At 41.7% G+C, this 20,604-nt stretch overlaps 3 protein-coding genes across 8 annotated transcripts; all 3 read right to left on the bottom strand.

Moving 5' to 3' along the window:
• Positions 1-3,456: 3,456 nt before the first annotated feature.
• On the bottom strand, positions 3,457-8,172 carry LOC114797783 (uncharacterized). Of its 3 annotated transcripts, none has more exons than XM_028992862.1 (7): positions 7,976-8,172; positions 7,822-7,864; positions 6,079-7,734; positions 5,919-5,985; positions 5,023-5,086; positions 4,502-4,651; positions 3,457-4,102 (listed from the first exon to the last, which is right to left on the bottom strand). In XM_028992862.1, the coding sequence occupies exons 2-7, from the start codon at positions 7,859-7,861 to the stop codon at positions 4,001-4,003; spliced, it is 2,079 nt and encodes a 692-aa protein (XP_028848695.1). In that variant the 5' UTR covers positions 7,862-7,864; positions 7,976-8,172; the 3' UTR covers positions 3,457-4,000. The 3 variants fall into 3 exon arrangements, 2 of the variants coding, with proteins under 2 accessions (XP_028848695.1, XP_028848696.1); XM_028992863.1 differs by having other exon boundaries at positions 6,079-7,647; XR_003750985.1 differs by lacking the exons at positions 3,457-4,102; positions 4,502-4,651 and having other exon boundaries at positions 5,067-5,086; positions 5,919-5,995.
• A 2,909-nt stretch (positions 8,173-11,081) lies between these two features.
• dnase1l1l (deoxyribonuclease I-like 1-like) lies at positions 11,082-14,619 on the bottom strand. Of its 4 annotated transcripts, none has more exons than XM_028994589.1 (9): positions 13,343-14,619; positions 12,968-13,121; positions 12,800-12,888; positions 12,235-12,321; positions 12,027-12,142; positions 11,812-11,924; positions 11,574-11,731; positions 11,337-11,433; positions 11,082-11,244 (listed from the first exon to the last, which is right to left on the bottom strand). In XM_028994589.1, the coding sequence occupies exons 2-9, from the start codon at positions 13,109-13,111 to the stop codon at positions 11,164-11,166; spliced, it is 885 nt and encodes a 294-aa protein (XP_028850422.1). In that variant the 5' UTR covers positions 13,112-13,121; positions 13,343-14,619; the 3' UTR covers positions 11,082-11,163. The 4 variants fall into 4 exon arrangements, with proteins under 4 accessions (XP_028850422.1, XP_028850424.1, XP_028850423.1 ...); XM_028994591.1 differs by having other exon boundaries at positions 12,253-12,321; XM_028994590.1 differs by having other exon boundaries at positions 13,347-14,619.
• Positions 14,620-14,775: 156 nt separating this feature from the next.
• On the bottom strand, positions 14,776-20,393 carry traf3ip3 (TRAF3 interacting protein 3). Its single transcript, XM_028994588.1, has 14 exons — positions 20,251-20,393; positions 19,714-20,094; positions 19,420-19,552; positions 19,272-19,332; positions 19,137-19,164; positions 18,885-18,914; positions 18,700-18,795; positions 17,650-17,721; positions 17,396-17,536; positions 16,880-16,999; positions 16,600-16,735; positions 16,197-16,339; positions 15,759-15,866; positions 14,776-15,312 (listed from the first exon to the last, which is right to left on the bottom strand). The coding sequence occupies exons 2-14, from the start codon at positions 20,050-20,052 to the stop codon at positions 15,115-15,117; spliced, it is 1,605 nt and encodes a 534-aa protein (XP_028850421.1). The 5' UTR covers positions 20,053-20,094; positions 20,251-20,393; the 3' UTR covers positions 14,776-15,114.
• Between the last annotated feature and the right edge of the window lie 211 nt (positions 20,394-20,604).

Here is a 20,604-nt window from a genome sequence, read left to right as displayed (position 1 = left end):
TTTGCTGAACACATTTGATCTCAAACAGTGCTAATAATAGTGGTGGTAGTAGCCTAGTGGGAAATGCACCCACCTAGGATCCAGAAGACCACAGAGTCACAGGTTCAAACCCCACATACTACATTGTGTGGTGTACCACTTAACCTTGAGTGTCTCCAGGGGGACTGTCCCTGTGACTACTGATTAAAAAAGTATTCACAGCGCATGACTTCTCCCACATTTGTTGGTCACCTCCCTAAGGCCCTGCTCCCCTGATTGCTCACTTTAGGTGGTCGGGCAGTTCTTTCAAGAATCCTGGTGGTTTTGAACTTCTTCCACTTACAGATGATGGAGGACACTGTTCTCATTCAAAGCAGCAGAATGTTTTCTATAACCTTCCACAGATTTGTGACAATCCTGACACAAACTGTCAACTTTGGGACTGTATATGGACTCCAATTATGCTGCAGAAACATCTCAAGGATGATCAGGTGAAACAGGAGGCACATGAGCTTAATATTTTTAGATGGGCTTTCTCAGTTTTTGAGACAAAAAAACATTTTGTCATTATGGGTTGTTGTGTGTAGAATTCTGAAGAAAGAATGCATTTAATCTATGTTAGAATAAGCCTGTAGCATTTTTAAAAAGTTATTGTCATTGTAAAACACTGCAGCAAAGCACATGGTGACAACAAAATGTGTCCTTTGCATTTAACCCATCACTGTTGGTGAGCAGTGGGCAGCCATGAAAGCGCGTGTGTGGGGACTCAGCTCAGTTGCTCAGGCAACTTGGTGGTGCGGAATTGGAACAGACAACCTTCCGATTATGGGTCCGTTTCCTTAACCGCTAGGCCACCACTGCCCCAAAATGTGGAAAAAGTGTTGCACTGTGAAAATGTAGCATATACGTTCAAATTGCTTCATAATTACTGAAATTGTTTTGTTTCACATTAACGTGTTATAGCACTAATACATGTTTATTAGGAAGATATCCTCGTCAATGGTAATCATAAAAGTTATTTATGAACACACTGTGATATTGTCGTAAAGTCACACTGTCAAGCCTTAAATGTGAAGAAGAAATACACCCACCTGTAATTGTCAAAATCTTCCATTTCTTTGTACCCAGACCTTGATGATAATTTCTCCCTGTTGAAACATCAACATGCATTACATCTTTATAATAATCTTTTTGTAATTATACAATAAATATGTTGCTATACATTCAGTGAACTTGCCTGTGACTGAAACCAGCTCTTGACTTAAGAGAAAAAAGAAGCATTATGATCACATAATCAGATTTTGTAAAATACGTCAATTGAGATGAATGAACTGCTGTAAACACTCACTGCAGGGTGATGAACGTAGCTGACGTCTTCTTCTGAAAGCAAAGTGAATTCAAAGAAAGGCTGAGAAGTCAGTCCAGAACAACTCATTTTCTATTTAAAGATTCACTCTTAAATTGAGCAAACCCCTTTTGCCTGAACATGTAAAGTATGTGGTGGGGAATAAAAGACGTGAGAGTGTAGAACAGGAAGTAAACATTAGGTCATGGAAAATGCCATTTTTTTTTGTTACTTCTCCTGCATTCTTCAGTTTATGAAACATGTTGTTTTAGAAGAATCAAGGTTGAATTTGGCTTCTTATTCACCATCAGTTTGACTTACGAATGAAAAGAATGTACTCTATGTACATATTTAAAATGGCACAGTACAATTCCACAAGACCCGGTATCTCTGGACCTAGTCAGTTTCAGGTCTCACTATCTAGACATTTTGAAATAAATGATCTGGGACCAGAGGAACTATAGACAACAGGACAACAAACCTCGATTGATTGCAGTCTGTCTGTCTTGTTTTGTTTGCTTTAAATGTTACTCTTGCACTGTCTGTGTCGCATGGTTTTGTACTTTATGTAGCCGGGTTTGTCGATGTTTGTACACGTGCACTTTATGTCAGTATGTAACCTTGTTTAGTTGTTTAATTGTTACACGTGGCACCAGGTTCCTGAGAAACATTGTTTCGTTTCACATGAGCTTATGAGGGTTTACGAGCCATTTTGTTTCTTAGTTTTGATGCCTTCAGTGAGAATCTACCAATGTAAAAGGTCATGAAAATAAAGAAAACACATTGAATGAGAAGGTGTCCAAACTTTTGGCCTGTACTGTATCTGAAATGACAATAAAGCTCAACTTGAAACTTGGTCTGTAGTCCAGGCGAACGAGAAGCCAAGTTCAGCCTGGCTGTGAACAAGGTGGAAATGTTGTTCCTGAACGCCTACCCTCCTCTCTGTACACATTCTGGCGACAAGACAGCCTGGCCTTGGCTTTAGATTTCTGATCCTTCGTCATGGCTTCTCTCAGCTTCTTCTCATACAGACTGCGGGTTGTATCTGGGGCGCAAGAAACGTGACTTACACAACTAGGAGCTGCAAAACCAATAAATAAAACAACAACAACCAACAACTCACCCACCACCGGCCCGTGTTTGATCCCGTAGTCGTCCAGCATCCAGCTGATTTCCTGGTGGGATTTGCTACTCAGCGGCTGCATGTCTGTGCTGTTGTAAACGCGGCAGTTTATAGGGACAGCGACATGAAAAATGCTGTGCAGTGTCTTGTGCCGATTTATAAATCTGGAGCCTTTAAATATCTGAATTGCGATGCCCGCGTCATAGTCTCGTGTCGCATTTCCGGTTTCGCGTCTGCGTCTTTCGCTTTCTGTCACGTGACTAATGAATCCCTGCACGTGACTTTGGATGCAAAGTGGAGGGAGCGGCGCTGCTACACCTTCAGCATAAACAACAAGTGATCGTCATTGTGATACACAGTACAGCACATGGTGACACAATGAAATGTGTCCTCTGCTTTTAACCCATCACCCTGGGTGAGCAGTGGGCAGCCATGACAGGCCCCCGGGGAGCAGTGTGTGGGGACGGTGCTTTGCTCAGTGGCACCTCAGTGGCATCTTGGCGGATCGGGATTCGAACGGACAACCTGATTACGGAACTTTGCTGATATGCACAGATTTATGATGAATGTGGAAATTTCCGGGAAAGAGAAATAGGGTTTATGAGCTTTGGGCCACTGAAATCGCACTTGTTTAGGGTAAAATATGATGTTTAGAAATAGTATCAAGTTTTATCTGTCATCTACAGCATTTATCAGACGCCCTTAACCAGAGCGACTTACAATCAGTAGTTACAGGGACAGTTCTCCTGGAGCAACTTAGGGTTATGTGTCTTGCTCAGGGACACAATGGCAGTAAGTGGGGTTTGAACCTGGGACTTCTGGTTCGTAGGCGAGTGTGTTACCCACTAGGCTACTACCACCCATCTGTCTGGCCCAACTGTTTTCACTGCTGATAAGCATATTTGATGTGTTTAATTATGTGACACCTTGCCTTATGTATTTTGCTTTTATAGGTGTATGACCCAGATGTCATATCTGGGATCCCATTTAATGAAATTATGAGAATTTATGAAAATGAGAATCATTGTATTGTTTTGGGGCAGTAGAAAAGTTAATTATCACTATTCATGTTATTACATCAAAATAATGTAAAGATGTATCCTAATGATTGACATTGCAAGTAACCTCTTTGCTAAAACATATTTACATTTTTTTTACAATTGACACATTTTGCTAAGACAAATAAACTGACATGGTTCAAATCCTATTTTTAAAAAATGAGTTTAAACACTAAACTGAACAAATAATTTTACAAATGTTATTAAAAACATAATGTATCAAACATGGCCACCTAAGAAAAGGTTTGCCAACCACTGCCCCAAGACGGAAGTGGCCCTTAGCGCTAAGTGATTTATCAGAACGATATATGAAGTTTAATGAGAGTGGAATTATTGCATTGCATGTAAATAAACAGTTAAGCGCTCTATTAAACCTGTAACACCCAAAAGACTCTGTGAGTCCGAACACCTTCATTCCATGTCATTACCACATTGATAAAAGGTACTTAATGAATAAACAGCTGCTTCTCCTTTGTGTATGACATCAAATGATATTCAGGCATCCCAGACCAGGTAGTCTGCTGCCCACCAGAATGATGCCACCCCGACAGCTATCACAACACCCATCTTCACTGATGACTTCAGCAGACCAAGGCACTAGATGGAAGACATGCACGGAGGCCTTGGTTAGTAGGTGTTGGAAGGAACTTCCACTTGATGTTCGAACAGCTGGGTCACTAAGGATCTTCAAACAAAAGGAGATACTTTGCTAATTTAGGGTTCTTATGTATATTTATTTTTTTAAACGTTAATAAAGTTGGGGTCTGAGTTAATAAACTAAGGGTATTTGCAGATCAGTTCCTAGTGTACCATATGAAGGATTTCAATGATGGAGATTTTACAATACTTATATAAGTCACTCTGAAGAAGACAGTCTGGCCAATGCTGTAAATGTAAATGCTTTGCATAGAAAATAAATGATTATACAAATATGTGACCATAGTTTTATTTTGGTTAATGGACTGAATCATATTGAAATGATGAAAGCATGTTTACCCAGTTCTTCTTCCACAACGTCTCTGGCTGTGCATTCACATCCTGCCCCACCTTCTCCAGTTCTGATCCTGTGTTTTCAGGTGCGGATGTCTCTTGGAGGTCCTCATGAGGAGGAACATTAGTCTCCTTTGGTCCTTCAGGCTCACTCTCCTCCAGGAATATACAGCACACTTAAAATACACTTTTTCTGGCACATGCAAAGTTGGTAGGCAGTAACTTTGAACAAGCAGATACTTAATGTTTACCCTACAATATGATATCACTATTTTTCAGATTTTGCTGATAAACACCTCAGATCATTATATGTGCAAAATGTGATCGAAAAGACTCTTAATCAGAGGACAATTTCCTGACCATTTATAAATATTCTCCTGAACAATCACTGAATTGGCTTGTCATTAAATATAGCTTCAAATCACATTCACTTGTCACAAAATCTATGATCCCAGCCACTTTCTCTGCTAGCCAGTGTGGCTACACTACAACACACTTGTAAGAATTTTAATGCTTAGGCGTCCCACCTCAGATTGGCTTTGTGCTGCTGGTTCAAGTGCATCTGAGTCCTCCTCTGACTCCAAGTCAGTGCTAGGAAAAATGTTAAGAAGACTTAATTAGAGGTCAATTCAAGATTCAAGTATCATTACATCACAGCAGAACAAGAACACACATCACACATGTTCATCAGCTATATAATAGTGACATGACTGGAGATGATGTGTTGACCTTGTTGCTTTATTGATATAAATGTATACATTTTCATAAATTAATAATCCCATAGAACAGCAATATATTCTTTACTGAATTGTGCTGAATTCACTTCTGTTTCTATTTAATGTAGACTGGAATAAAGGCTTTTGAACACCATGGGGGGGGTGATATAAATAGGTCTTGAACAATATGATTCCCTTCCTTCCAGTGCCGTGATACTCAGGGCCTAGAGCCACAATTCTCTATTCTGTTATCAATAGCACATATAGACGTCTATGTGTAACATTGAGCTGCTTTGCACAACAGTTGTAGGTAAACGTAGCACTAAATCAGATATATATGTTGTTAGAACATTTAGTCACTCAAGAAAGTAGTCACTCAAGGTACACGTTCACACAATATGTCTACATATCATATACAGCTCTGATTACATCAAAAATCTGTCTTCATATTTCTATGGCAGTATTTTTATTATCAACATCAACATGAGGGACTGAGCTCATCCAAATCTCACAAAACAAGGAAAGGTTGGTCATTTCAACTTCTTTTGACTGCTTAACCACAGGCAGGTAATATACGTGTGACAACCAGATACACACGGAAGTCAGATTTAGGACAATATGTGACATTATCTGGTGGCCCAGAGGCACCTGGACGTGATATTTTTTCATAGCTGTATATGTCCATATGATGTCACAGCCAAACTTACCTCTCATACTCATCTGATGCTGCAGAGACCACAGGCTCCAAACAAAACTGAACTTTTGGTACTCTATCTATAGGGATCAAAAAATGAAAACTTAAAATATAGTCTATCAAAGGTGAAAAATGCAATGTGCCTCCTAGCATGAGACACTGAAGAAACTCACCATCTGCAGCCTCATTCTCATTAGGGTCATTGTAAAACCTGTAGAACGCCTCAATTCTGGCTGTCTCTTGTGCCCAGTTCCCCTCTTCCTCTCTGCTGTCCGCATGATCCTCCATGTCCTCTTCTTCTGTATCTTCATCTAGCAGACTTCCACCATCCGGCCTCTCTTGGCCAGAACTGCCGTAGGACTGAAAGTCATGGTCTAACGTCACTGCCTCTTCATGCCAAAGGCACTCTTCTCTGGAAGTTCCTGAAAGGCTCCAGGAAGGCACGGTTTCTGAAGACCACTTCTCCACACATGTGGAGAATTCTGCTGGGCCCGTGTGATCACCAAGATTTCTTGTTGAATGATCTGAGGTTGATTGAAGGACATTTTGGTAAGTGGCCTCAACCTCTTCACTTTGCCAAAACATGTCAAAATCTTTACTCCAGTCCACCTTGACTTCCCAGCAATGTAGAGATGAAGAGCACTCCTTATCGCGGCCATGCTCCTCACTGGCATGAATGTCTCCTCCGTCTGCATCTTCTGAGATCCTACTTTCTATGTTTATACTCTTTTTGGAGATTCCCTCATCAGGCCAGACACAAGCAAGTTTATCACCACAGGGTTCATTACTATCATGTCCGTCACTTTCACTAACGTCCGGTTCACTGGAGCTCTCACATCCCTCTTCCATCCCCTCATCAGAATCTTCCACATTCAGGATGTCTGTGGCTGCTGTATCACTTTCTGTTGGTTCTTCATCACTACTATCTTCATCATTCTCAATTTCACTGTTAATTGGGCTAAATGTACCTCTCTCAGTCCTTTTTTCATCTTTGTCTTCTATGTGAAAATGTTGATGACCTGAACATCTGAACATCTCATTTTCCATCACAAATGCAACACTTGCTTCGGGACAAGCTTCAGAAATGTCAGCAGAAAATAATGGCATTTTGCTGTCTCCTTCATTTTGCTTTGGGAATTCTGAAGGATATTCAGCGAAGTCTTCTCCTATCACATCCTGATCCTCCTCCGAAAACTCCACCAGATCTCTGGAGAGAAATTCCTTGAGCTCCTCTGTCAGTATAGCTTGCACATGTGGCAGCAGTGTTGCAAAATCTTCATGTCTGTGCTGACTGTTTGAATCAGTGCTTTCCGCTTTCTCTCGTGATGCTCTATCAGATGAACTAGGTAACATTTCTGCTGCATCTGTCTGGGGTTCGGGTTGAGCAGTATCCAAATCATCACTTCCTGTATCTGAGCAGCTGCATTCAACACCTACATCATATCTACCGCCCTGCTCCTGCACCTCTTCATTTACTTCACACAGACTCGTATCTTCTGTCCAGCCAAGTGTCTGATATGTTCCCTCAAACCCATCTGTGTCCTTCTTGATGTCAATGTTTTCAGGAAGGAAAAGATGTTTCTCCATTCCGTCCTTATCCTCAGCGTCTTCCTCCAGCACTGTAACCGCTTGATAGTCAACATTGTCGCTCGGTGCATTAACACATTTTCCATTTCTGGTCTCAAAAGTGTCTTCTGATTCCTGCTCTGTTTCATCCCTCTGGCCTTTGTTCGTCCTCTGTTCTGTTACACGAGATCTGCTCTTATGATTGGTCTGTTCTACATACTCATCAAAATCAAGATGCTCAAAATCTATTTCTACTTTATCCTCTAAACATTTCAAGAGATAAAATTACAAACATTAGTTGGTTGCTGAATATGTAAAACCTTAGTAACTGAATGGGTTACAAATCTTACCTGAAAAAGCATCAAGTACATCCATAAAGTGGCGCTCCATTTTCTGTTTGAAGTGAATAAAGTCAAAAGTGAAAGCTGAAACCCGAATTCGAGTTGAATCATAAGTACCTTCAGCTAATTACAACGGCCGTTTGCAGAAAAAGAAAAAACTTACCTCTGCACCAGAACAACTTCCTGTTAAATTGAAGGCAATTCCTGTACTCTTCTTATGAGAAGAAAACAAAATCTCTAAAGCTCACCAGGATATTTTGGGATAAAAGTCAGAAGAACTCATTTACTGGAGTGAGTTGTTCAATGTTACGGTGCAGCGGGCTGCTCTATTTGTTGTGTTTTGCAGCGTGTTCAGGGCACGTCATCTGCCTGCGGTTTCACATTGAGGTACACAACCACACAACCAGTCGCACATCCTCAAACACAGGAACAGTGCTCTTGTGTCACCTCTTATCCATTATTTACTTACTGTATTCTAGTTATGAAGAATCACAAAACAAAAAGCACTAAAGTTTATTATTTAATGCACATATATGTTTACATGTTCTTTAAATGTTGTTAGATGTAAAATTAAAGTTGTATTATTATTAAAAGTTCACATGCTTCATATTAATTGCATGGATGGTATACTAAACTCTTGGAAGCGTCATGGCGGTGGACAGAGGACCCAGGAGCAAATGTTAACCAAAAGAGATTTATTCACGTAAAAAAACGAAACGGTCAGACAGATGGAATCCAAGGGAACACAGACGGACTGGTAGGTACAGGTCTCCGGTAAATTGGCAGGACAGATCATTTAGTGATTTAGAAGGTGAACATCAGGTGACGTTCAGAAATAACATACAGAGCAGACAAACGTCAGGAAGTGATCGCAGGTGAGTCCTTGTATCCATGTGGTGGAGCAGGGTATTGCACAGGGCTGATCAGGGAGGGGGGTTTCATGTACTGACTGGATGTTTGGAGCAGAGTCAGAGGGCAGATGAGGGTGAATGGGGCAGACTGACTGAGGGCAGGACAGGATGACATATGTAGTTTTCCCCAACATTTGCTTACAAATCCCAGAAATTATAGACCCCTTTTGTTGGCTTGTGTCAGGCTGGTAACTTGTGTTAGCTTTGGTGTGTGTGTTTGTTATGTTCCCTACATGCTTGAGTTATCCCCTCTGGACCACCGCTTCCTGTAGGCTATTCTGAAGTCGGTTAGCTGTGCTGACCAGTGGTGCTGATTCTGCTCTGTTATTGGATATGTTACCATCACTGTTAAAAGCACTGTTTGGTTTGATTGTGTCTAACCGTGGCAGTAGTAAATATAATATTTACATTTACAGCATTAATCAGACGCGACTTACAATCAGTAATTACAGGGACAGTCCCCCTGGAGCAACTTAGGGTTAATGGTAGTTAACCCAAATGTTAGTAAGTGTGGTTTGAACCTGGGTCTTCTGGTTCACAGGCGAGTGTGTTACCCACTAGACTACAACCACCCTATATACACTTTATGTCAAAATGATTGATGACCTGTCAATATGAGGCAGAAATGTTTTGATGAATTGACTTCCCCCTCTCCACCCCTGCCTTCTCCTATCCTTCCCCTTTCCTTCACACCCAAACAGGATAGTTGTTTGTGAAACTCCATTTGCACCAAAAAGGAGAAGGCCTCAATCCTTGGTGGATTTTCTTCAAAGCCCTGCAGGATGTGCAGAATACGTATGGCTGTTGTCCGATAATCGTGTCGGGCCGGCGCAACGAATCAAGACCATTACTACATGTTCAGCAGACATCAAAAGCAGAATTCCGAGGCTTACATTTACATGTGTAACCGTAAGAATGTTAGTCATGTGGTGCCTGATTCTGAACGTAGCATTATAGCACCCACAAGACATGAGGGTGATGTTCCCATGGAAGGATGTATCCATACTTCACAACGTTTTCAAGAACGTTGACCGATTGTTTAAATGGAGCGAGATTTTGGACGGATACAATGAGATCATGGTCCTGCTTTTTTATGCGGAGGTGGAGTGTGACATCGCCACGTCACACCCTGAATCAGCGCCCATCCCGGTTTACCAGTAAAAAAGTAGAACAGGCCCCTAGAACCCAGCACAAGACGCCGACTGATCACAGATGCTGCTGGACCATGGCTGAAAAACTGAATGGAGAACCAGCTGGGTGGACAAACTGGCCAACAGCCTGGGGAAGCAGAATTTGACATAAATGCATGGACCTTTGTCAGCAGGCAATCTGCCATTGCAAACCCTGGTTGAGGAGCCCCCAGCGGCAGTGACACATTCGTGTGCGGACTTAAATCCATGGGACGGCAATGAATTTGATTGTTCGGAACTGAAGACTTTTAAACTCATAAAGGCTTGTATGTGCAGAATCCTCCAATGCATCATTGGTGGATTGCTACGGGAGAGCTGTTACGGCTGTATGGTGGATCACCCGAGTTAGACTCAGCATTCTTGTCTCTGTGAACCGGAGGCCTATTTTTACATGGCCAACATGAACAAAATAAAACAGAGACTTTTCCAGCCAGAGACGTTCACAAAAGGATATGAACAAAACTATACGGAGGAATTCTTCACTATATCAGATTGTATCCCACGTACACCTCTGGTCTACAAGTTGAAAGATTATGACAGTGATATAATATAATAGGTATCTTTTATGAAGAAGAAATGCAAAAGCTCAAACTAATCAGAAATAAAATGTTTAAAGTTCAGAAAATTTTGGAAAGGAAGAATGTGGGGAAAAGACATATGGTCTTGGTGAAGCGGTTTGGGTGGCCTATGAAATGTAACTCTTGGATTGATGGAAAAGACGTAGTAGATGTTTAAATCCTTTTAAAAACTGCTGTACCAGAACCAGTCTTTCATTCAGGGTAAAGCAACACCATGGGTGACGAGGGATTTTATGCTACACTACCGAGTAATGCTTCACAGAGCATATACCCTGATAACACTATTTCCAAGTACAGGACCAAACTCGCAAGACCTCTGATATTAAAGGGCGATTGGGAAGTGGCGCTAATCGAATTCCAGTACCCAACAACATGGGTGACTTTTGGAGAGGATGACAAAACCATCAAAATATTTTTGCCCCAGAGTGACAGGTCATCAATAATTTTGACATAAAGTGTATTGTATTTACTACTAGCGCCTCCACCTTTCCACACCCTTGTCACGTTTCTTAAGCCCTATACTAAGGAACGTGACACTATGAAGTACTGATTTAACATTGGCATATTTTTGTATTCATGTATGAAACAAGTTGGGTCAATAGAGAGTTTTAATGTATTATATGAACATCATTATCCCTCCTTTTGCATCTGTGCTGATGATCAGGGAGGAATTTAAAGCTCATTTCGGAGGAAATAACGATGACTGGGTTTCAGGTCCACTTCCACTGGATAGTGATCACTGACTTCCAAAGCCTAGAAAGACAGTGAAGAGAGGTCATCCTGGTCATCCATGTCCATCTAGTCTAACACATTCTAGGTTGTGTCTCCAATATTTCAAACATTACCTCTTCTTCAGACAGGCGGAACTCTGTCTTGAAGTTGAAGGGTTTCGCTGAGCCAGGAACAATCCCAGAGTTGAGCACCTTTCCATGGATTATAATTCTACAACAGGACAGACCATTGTGTTCAACTTCCCTGTGCTCAAAAATGGGGTAGCAAACCAAATGTCGAGTGAAGAAACATGCTGCAAGATGCTCTATTGTTCACTGAGCAGAATACACTCCTCCACTATGCAGACAGACCTGTCATAGGCACAGTGGCTTTTCTCACGGACAGTGGTGTCCGCATCATCTCCTATCAACCAGTTGAATTTGGGGTCGTTCCTCAGACGAATGCTTCTCCAGCCTTTGACAGTGATGTAGGTGCAACCAGCATTGAGATCTCCCAAAAACATCACGTTCTAAGTGATGAAGAGCAGAAAGTGACTCTCTTTAAAATCCACCTGAATTCCATGATGTTCAGTGCTTCTGTTTTATTGACCTGAGTTTTCCATTTCTTGCTGATTTCTTGAAAGACTCCATAAAGTTCATCAATCTCCTTCATTGCATGCTTAGGACAGGTGTGATGTCCAACAAGTACAAAATCCTTTACCACTGTGAAAGGTGAGATATTAAAAATTTAAAAACATTCATACCCTGATGTACCAAAATGTCAGTTTTTTATTTAAAAAAGAGAGCGAGAAAGTGTGTATTTACAGGTTGCTGGAGAATGGACTCGGACAATGAATGGATGTCTTGAGAAAGTGTCATTTGCACCTCCATCCTCAGGCTCAGGGTATAGGTAGTGGTCTTTCAACTGGACAACATTTTTCCTGAAGAATTCATGAGAAGTAGAATGTTTTGATCATCACTCCCTATGATTAAATTTATTAAAAGTATTGAATAGTATTAATTTAATTGTTGCCTGTATATGTAGACATACTGCTCCTTGTAAGATTTTTTCCCCAGTCGTTTGCTCTCTAAGTAGGAGTATGAATAAGATTTATCAAACCTGGGAAGATGAAATCAGGATTCAATGACTTGTCCACTGTCACAGTTACAGATTTTATTATTTCAGCCATGCCATGGGCATTACTTGAGCATTAATTTGCTACAGATGAATGTTCGGCATTGGTGGAGGACAACAGATAAACACAAGGCTTGCAAAACCTTGCTTCCTGTCACGGCCCTTTGGCATGGCGAGGCAGGTGAACTGAGATGATGACAAAAATTGACGAGGAAGAAGGACGCATTTGCACGACGTCACAAAACAGGGGTTTAATCTTGTGATGAACAGGACAGGGGAGACATCCAGTAACTGGTGAACATGTAACATAACACAAAGACACAACCGTGAAACAGACACAACAGCTTTATACAATAAGACACATGTGAACACGATTAGGAAACATTACACAGGACAACCGGACCGGATCATGACACTTCCCTTCCCACTCCAATCACAAGTGTATTAAAAGTTGTTTCTTTACCTGTTCAGACTCCTCACCAGTGAAGGTATGGCTACACCTTTGGAATCTCGAACCTCTTGAATCAAGCTCAAGTCACAGCGCGCAAGGATCTAATTGAAGAAATGTAAGTAAGGTACTTTGCAAGATATACTGTAAACGTGTTCATTTTGTACTGTTATTGAATCTCACCTTGATCAAAATTTCCATAACTCTTGTGTTACTTGCTTTTGCCTCCCCAAAAGCCTGGACGTTGAAACCACAGATTTTGAATGGGAGGGTGGTACTCCACAGACATAACGCCAGATAAAACAGGGTCAAGACCCAACACCTCATTCTGAAGAACCTGTGTACATTAAAGCATATATTATTCATTGTTCTTTCGTACATTTGCAAGGACTGCAGTCCACATATGAAACAGGGAGCACTGTCTTAGCCTACAGGGCCTGGGGAAAAGGAAGCGTGTGATAAATACTGCAGTATATGATTTAGCAGCTTGACGGATATCACTGCAAATGACATGAAACAAATAAATACCAAAATAAATAAGGGATATTAAGCTCTTACTCACTGCCAGATGTCCAGGAGGCCCGATCCCTTTGCAACTAGTCTCCATATCTTGGTAGTTAGGGTGTACTTTTAGGCTCAAGTAGTTGGGTAAAAGTGAAAGACTGGTGGGGGAGGGGACTGGGACCCCTGTATCAGAAATGCTGTGTCAGTTTTCAGCGGTTGTGGAGCTTCATCTGGAACTGTGCAAAGACCAAAAACGCACAGGAAACAATGGAGTCCTGAGCCATTGACAAATATCAGCTGGACATTGTCTCTGTCACTGAATACAAACTCACACAAAACCGGCAGGACGGGTGACCTGTTTTAAACCCTCTGGTCTTTAAATTACACTCTGAACATATTATCATTGATACAGGAACCTATTAATTATTTTAAATTCGGTCAACATTTCATTATTTCTGTTGGTCCTTGCTACCAAATATTTGGTCTTAATCTAGATTTGGTTATCAAAACCTTGCACCAGACATGCAGATTAGGTCTAGCTGGGATGCTAGTTTTACCAGGGTCTGTGGCAGACTGGTCTTTTCTAGTATTCCCAGAGACCCTGACTTTAATAAGCAGGTATGGATGATGGAAGTCAGATAATGTCAATACAAGGTCCGCAAAGATGCCCAGGAAGCATTAAACTCAACTACACATGGAACATGTTATATTGGGTCGATTGGCACAGGACCACATCAGCTGCGAAATTCATGCACAGCAATGAACATTTTTCAATTCATTTTTATTCTTATTCAGGGAAAATACCAGGGTGGTAGCAGCCTAGTGGCTACTCGCTTGTGAACCGGAAGACCCAGGTTCGAATCCCGCTAACTACCATTGTGCCCCTGAGCAAGACACTTAACCATAAGTTGCTCCAGGGAGACTGTTCCTGTAACTACTGATTGTAAGTCGCTCTGGATAAGGGCGTCTGATAAATGCTGTAAATGTAAATGGAAAATACCCTATTAAGACCCCAGGAATCCACAGCACAGCTTGTTTTTATTATTCGCTAACTATATTTTGATAGTTCACTAACAAAGTCATAGAACAAAGACATGTGTGATGGGAAATCAGCTACATGATGTTTGTATAGCAAAGTGTTTACATCTGAACTTCAGCCTAGGTATCATTTAAATGTTTCATTATAAAATATATATAAATAAAATAGTTTTTGCCATGGGTTTTCAGGATGCTCACTTGAAGACATGGGTCTGTGTGGTTGACTGAGGTCCTACCATGGGCCTGGGTAGTTAATCGTATTTATATCTAAAATGTCTCTTGGGGGGTCTCCTTTTTTGTTAGCATATTCACTTGAATTGCACATGGAATGGATGGCTGGACATCAAAGAGTCCTAGAGATGCTATGAATCTAAACCAGTGTGCTGCATAAAAGGCTAAACCCAAATGCTGCATAAAGGTATTTTCAAGTAATACAAAAATACATTGTATTTGCATATAAAAATATATTGTAAAATATTCTAACGGAATATTAGTATTCTGCATCGTATCATATGGTACACCAACAGGATAGGTGCTTTAGAACATAAAAACACTCATTGCACTTCAGAAAACATCACTCAGCACATCAATAAAGGACATATACAATCATATACTGCACACAACATAGAAACAAACAGAAGTAGACCTAGGTTCAGGCCTTTCAACCCACACCCAAGCCTGGATTAAAATTTTTCCTGGTGATTCTATTTGTGTTGTGTTGGTGAATTAAATGCTAAATTCTTAGCGATGTTAAGTGAACAGGTGCTGTAGCCGTGGTTAAGCTAGATTCAGATGGGCCTGAAGCACCCGGAGTGCCGCGAGGAGGCTGCTGTGATCAGGTGGTCCTCCATACGTTTCTTCAGAAGGATGCATATGTCCTGAATCTCATCCATTATTGATGGGTAGGACAGACACATGCCAATCACCATGATGGCCATAAAGATGAATAGCATCAGGGTAATAAGAAGCCAGGACCTACAGGAAACCTGAAGGGACGAAAGCAATTGTTAAACAGGACAGTAAGACAGTATCATGAAGCAATTTCCCTTACAGACAGAATAGTTTTATTTAGATTGGTTACTATATGTAATACACTTTCAAACACTTTGGAGAAAATAAGAGTATTAATTTTTGAACCGCAGCAGGGATATAGGTTTTTAAAGGCCAGTCTGCAGTGTCAGCATTTTAACTCTCTCTATGGTAAGGGTGCTTTCCTTATTCTGACATAATGGTGAAAGAGGGGCTTTATACATTATTCTGATATTTAGAAAGATTTTCTAAACTAAATGGGCTATAATTTATGTGTTAAATAAGCTGCAGCATGTTGGGCACATTTGCTGATGTCACATTTCCTTGTTTGCCCATTAGAATGTGATAGGAGGTGCAACCTATCAATTTCCAGCGGTCAGCACTATGGAAAATTTTGCGTCACCGTATTTTTCCTTGGTCGTCTCAGTTCCTCTCGACATTGGGACAGGCGTGACTGGTAGGAGTGACACTCCAACTCCAAAGCCTCCAGCTCAGCCTGAAGTTCCATGCACTGGGCACACATGAGTATCCGCTCATCAACATTCTTATATATTTACTACACATTGAAGCTCAACCCAGCAGAGGTGACAACATTTTACACATTCTTCAGTACGAGTCAAAATGAAAAAGTTTAGGCTGTACAGACAGATGGAAACAATGCGTCATAATTAAAGATTTACTTAGTTGTTTCTAATTGTCTAGAAAATTGGATGGAAATTGTGGGATGGATTCATGTAGACACTGCAGTCCTTTAATAGCCTAATGACACTCATGAGTAACACATACTGTAGTTAGTAATGAACTAACTACATTTGATGTGCAGGTTAAAATGCTGCCTCACCTCCTTTTCCTTTAGTCGAAGCTTTTCCTCAGAGACTCGGAGCCGATCAGACACATGTCTAACCTCCAAGTAGAGCTCTCTCTCTGCAGACTCTGATAAGTGTGTCTCTACCAAGGAGTTGAGCTGTCGTTTGTGGTCTGCATCTGAACACACCAGCAGTTATTAATGTGAGAGCCAGGAACTGATGAGTTCCTCTTTTCTCAAATTTCATCATCGTTATTTATCTGTATATTTCAATGTGCACATTAGATAACTGCAATGGTTTTCTTAGGACAAACACCAAAACATCCAGAAATACACCCTGTATGCAGTCTGTGCTTAAGGGACACCATTTTTCTGGGCAGTTTAATGGCGGGCAGATTGACAGTTCCCTCATGTCAGGAAGTGAACAGAGCGGTTCTACCTGTCACTTCCTGCAGCTGCCTGTGCAAGGACTGCTTGTCTTCCTCCAGCAGCATGACTCTGGCGTTCAGATCCACGGTCACTAGCTGTGAGGTCTCCAGCGCATGCCTCAGGGCGGCTTCCTGCTCCTGTGAACTCTGGGAAGGACACACCGAACCCGGCTGAAGGTATGCTCCTTTCAAAAGGATTCTTTATTGCCATTCTAACCATGTAAAAATTAAAAGAAGGAAATTAAATGCTTGGTGGCTCTCGTGCTCATAACAAAGTGCGTGGAACTTCACCTGCAGCTGGCTTTGCAGCTGCTGCAGTTGGTCAGTGAAGACCTCCAGGTTTCGGGACTGTTGGTCACCATACAGACCCTGCCAGTGGCTTGACTCGTCTCTGGTTGCCTGCAGTGCCTCCTGGTGTATGGTAAGAAGAAAAAGCATTTGGAAAAGGAAGCAACGCATTTACTCAGTTATTTCCCAAATTCCACAGCGCATCTTTTCAATAAATTAATTTAATCTAAATATGGTTTCATTAAATCAAGGCTCTGAGTCCTCAGTGTCCAAAAGCTTTTAAATTAACTATTGAAAACTTTTTAAATGTCTTTTTTGTGGGGTATTTTAATATTGGTCACTGCTTTTAGTTTTTGCTAATTGTTTGGATTTTTGAGGTTTGTAAATGTAAATAATTGAGATATAGATATATTTATTAAAAAATGTTTTTTGGAAAATAAACACATTAAGCTACATTAAGTGTTTGACTTTGATTCCACCAGCATTATTCATAGTGCAATCAGATCTGCAAGATCTTACCTCAAGCTCCCTGATCTTTTTCTCAGCACTCTCCCCATCTTCTGTGACCTTCTGGCTGGCCTCCAGGGTCTTCTCCACACTCAGACCCCTCTGCTGCTCCATCTGCACCAGCATCTTTTTCTCATCGTCATCTGGGAGATTCTACAGGAGACACAAAACCAGCCAAATTTCACCCACATCATAACAAAAGAAACCACAGAATGTTATACTAAGAGTTTTGTGTGGTTTTATGAATAGAGGGACCAGCCACTTACCTTTGCAAAGAGTTGCAGTTGGGCCTCCAGAGTGTGGACCTTGTTCTTCAGCAGATCCTCGCGGCCACGAGTCTGTGAGAGTGACAGGAAATGCTGACAAACTAGAAACAAATAAGTACATTTAAATATAACTCTGAAAAAGGAAGCTTCCCGCAGTGAAGTGTACGGTATGGACGTCATTAGCAACACTACTTCAACAATGAAAAACCTCGTCCCTTGAGCCCTGATGACATCTGACGAGGATTTGATCAGTCTTATTTCCTGGCTGTGTAAAGTCAGGCAGCAGCGATGTGGAGACGACCACAAAGCCTGTTTCCTGGCTTCAAAAAAAAAAAAGAAACAGATGCTGCCGTTGAACTTTCATTCAGGCTTTTGGAAATAAGTTTGACTGCAGCTGCTGCTTCAGCGGTGCATACAGCTAGTGAGAAGCTTCCATGTGCGTTTTATATATCAAAAGTACCCACAAGTTTTCTATTGGATTAAGGTCCGGGGATTGGGCTGGCCACACCAAGATTTTGACCGTTTACTGGTGTGTTTGGGGACGCTGTCTTGATGGAACACCCCTTTCAAGGGCCTTTCCTCTTCAGCATGAGGTAGCATGACCTCTTCAAGTATTCTGATGTATTCAAACTGATCCATGATCCCTGGTATGCAATAAATGATACCGTAGTATGAGAAACATCCCCATATCATGGTGCTTGCGCCACCATGCTTCACTGTCTTCAGAGTGTACTGTGGCTTGAATTCAGTGTTTGGGGGGCCGTCCGACAAACTGTCTCCGGCCACTAGACCCAAAAAGAACAGTCAGTCCACAAAATGTTGCGCCATTTCTCTTTAGGCCAGTCAGTGTGCGCTTTGCCAAATTGTAGCCGCATCTTTTTTCAACAGTGTTCTAATTATAACAGTACTCACAGGTAACTTTTGTTTGTTAGTGGGGGGACATAATAATAATTTCCACCACCGCATGCTTGTTAAAAGAATTAGTTTTGCTTGGAGTTGTAATGTAGGAGAACCCTACAGAGTGCAGTGTATGGTGAAGTGTAGGAGGACCTTCCACAGGAGCTCAGAGGAGCGCAGGAGTGTGGATGCACTGTGCTGCAGCGTGGTCAGCTTCATCTTCAGGGCTTCTTCTCTCAGCAGAGCCTCCTGCAACACCACACGCCAGCGTCATTTCAACATTTAAAAAAATATGACAATCTTTTATATATGTATATGTACAGCCATATGTATTTTACCTGTAAGTAATTTGTCAGTTGAAGGACATCCTTCAGTAACAAATGAGAAACAAATAAGAAACATTTAGTGGAGCAGTGCAAAGGAAACCTACCAAATACACGCACTGAATGCAGTGGCGTCACTGATAAGGTATTTTGGTAAGAAACTGACAGCAATCATAAAGGAATGAAAGATGATTTTAAAACCAACAAGATGTCTGTTCATATAGTGGTGGGCAATAAGAAACAGCAAAAAAAAGAGAAAATGCTTACTGCTTCTTTTACTGTTATAAGATGAGGCCTGTGAAGAGAGGAGTATAGTGATACAAACGATATTTTATTATTGTGTAGTAAAATTGACTATCTATCGTAAACCAATAAATGGAGAATAAATAAATGGAGACGTACTTGATTTGTGTCCTGTTGGACTGGATTAGGGTCTTTTGATTGTCTATGTCTCCGAGAATAACTGAAATGGTAGAACATGTTAGAGGAAAAGCTGACACGTGTAATTCATAGAGACTAAAGGCAGGTTTTTTTTAAACTTCATCTCCACCTCTGGGCCCATTTGCGGCTGATCTCTTTTGTCGGACCTGCGTCCTGAGTGTCGATATGATGTCCAGACCTGCTTGCTTTGCTCTCGATTCTGCCTGCCTACCAAGCGCAGTCGCTGGCTCAGGCTCTAGGGCCTAGACAGTGAAACAAATGCTGTAATTCCCAATCTGGGACAATTGTTTAAGATGTAATGACAGATACATTCTGGGGAAATTCAGCTTTCAAGACGTATCTAGATGTACCTAGAGGTTATTCACAAAGAGAAAAGGGCCACATTACACTCCACTCAGATCACCTCTGTCGAACAGCTGACGGACTCTCTAGAAGTTCCCGTCTCTTCCCTCTTTATCACAGTGGCCCGCGCTGACGTCAGCGGCTCGCGTGCCGGTGAGGTGGACGTTACAGACGCAGGCCTCGATGCGGCAGTTTCACACAAACCCGTGCAGGTGGACATCAGCCTTCTCTTGGAAAACTCTCTCTGCCGTTTGTTGCGCTGGGACTTTTTAATCCACCGGGTGTCCAGTTCTCGTGCTGGGCTCCTGCATGCAGTCACATTATGCAGGTCTCTCAGGTGCTCCCGCTTGACGGCACGTTGCTCGTGTCTGACATCATAAAATCCATCCAGAAGCCACATACTTCAGCTAAGAGCCTGATTCTTCATGGTGGTCCCTCAGGGCTTAAAAAGGGAACAAACATTTGCCTGAAAATATGCTTCTTATACCCTTTACAGACTGACCAATAGCACACAAAGCGGTTAATTTAACACTTTATGACCACCCTTAATTTAATATAAGCAAGTAACATCATATTAGGGTGAAATATTACTGGTTACCTGCTCCATCAAGGGCCATGCTGCCACAGAGTAAAACCTTCTGGTAGGAGTAATACACAATGGCTCGAGCCTTCGTCTCATTTAGCCTGCCTCTCTACTTTTCGCTGTGGTCTGCTGTACATCTCCGGCGTCATTACAGCCTTCGAGCGTCACAGGAAGTAAAGTGCACCCCTCCAAACCACAGAATTCTTCTATCTCCGCTGACGCCCAGTCAGACCCCCGCCGTGGACATGTGTGCCCACTGATTAGAAGCGGACAGAGTTCCCTTCATCTCAGCACTTGCTGTTGGACTGTTTAGAGACAAGTTCAGGGCCATGGGTGTGCGTATCTGGTGCACAGTGCATATACACAAGA

The sequence above is a fragment of the Denticeps clupeoides genome, chromosome 10, assembly GCF_900700375.1.
Source record: "Denticeps clupeoides chromosome 10, fDenClu1.1, whole genome shotgun sequence".
NCBI classification, from domain to species: domain Eukaryota; kingdom Metazoa; phylum Chordata; class Actinopteri; order Clupeiformes; family Denticipitidae; genus Denticeps; species Denticeps clupeoides.
The sequence above is the reverse complement of the archived record's forward strand: the minus strand, read 5'-3'. Positions and strand labels throughout refer to the sequence as shown.

Bases quoted from the DNA above. Each gene is read 5' to 3' on its own strand.
- dnase1l1l (XM_028994589.1), bottom strand. From the start codon at position 13,111: ATGAGGTGTTGGGTCTTGACCCTGTTTTATCTGGCGTTATGTCTGTGG. The intron at 12,322-12,799 runs GTAAAGAAACAA...TCATCTTCCCAG, and splicing joins CTGGTGAGGAGTCTGAACAG to GTTTGATAAATCTTATTCAT. The intron at 11,245-11,336 runs GTAATGTTTGAA...CTGTCTTTCTAG, and splicing joins TCCGCCTGTCTGAAGAAGAG to GCTTTGGAAGTCAGTGATCA.
- LOC114797783 (XM_028992862.1), bottom strand. From the start codon at position 7,861: ATGGAGCGCCACTTTATGGATGTACTTGATGCTTTTTCAG. The intron at 7,735-7,821 runs GTAAGATTTGTA...TGAAATGTTTAG, and splicing joins TGTACTTGATGCTTTTTCAG to AGGATAAAGTAGAAATAGAT. The intron at 4,652-5,022 runs GTGGGACGCCTA...ATATTCCTGGAG, and splicing joins CAGCACAAAGCCAATCTGAG to GAGAGTGAGCCTGAAGGACC.
- traf3ip3 (XM_028994588.1), bottom strand. From the start codon at position 20,052: ATGTGGCTTCTGGATGGATTTTATGATGTCAGACACGAGCAACGTGCC. The intron at 18,915-19,136 runs GTAAGCATTTTC...TTGTTACTGAAG, and splicing joins TTATAACAGTAAAAGAAGCA to GATGTCCTTCAACTGACAAA. The intron at 15,867-16,196 runs GTGAGGCAGCAT...ATGTGTGCCCAG, and splicing joins TTCGACTAAAGGAAAAGGAG to TGCATGGAACTTCAGGCTGA.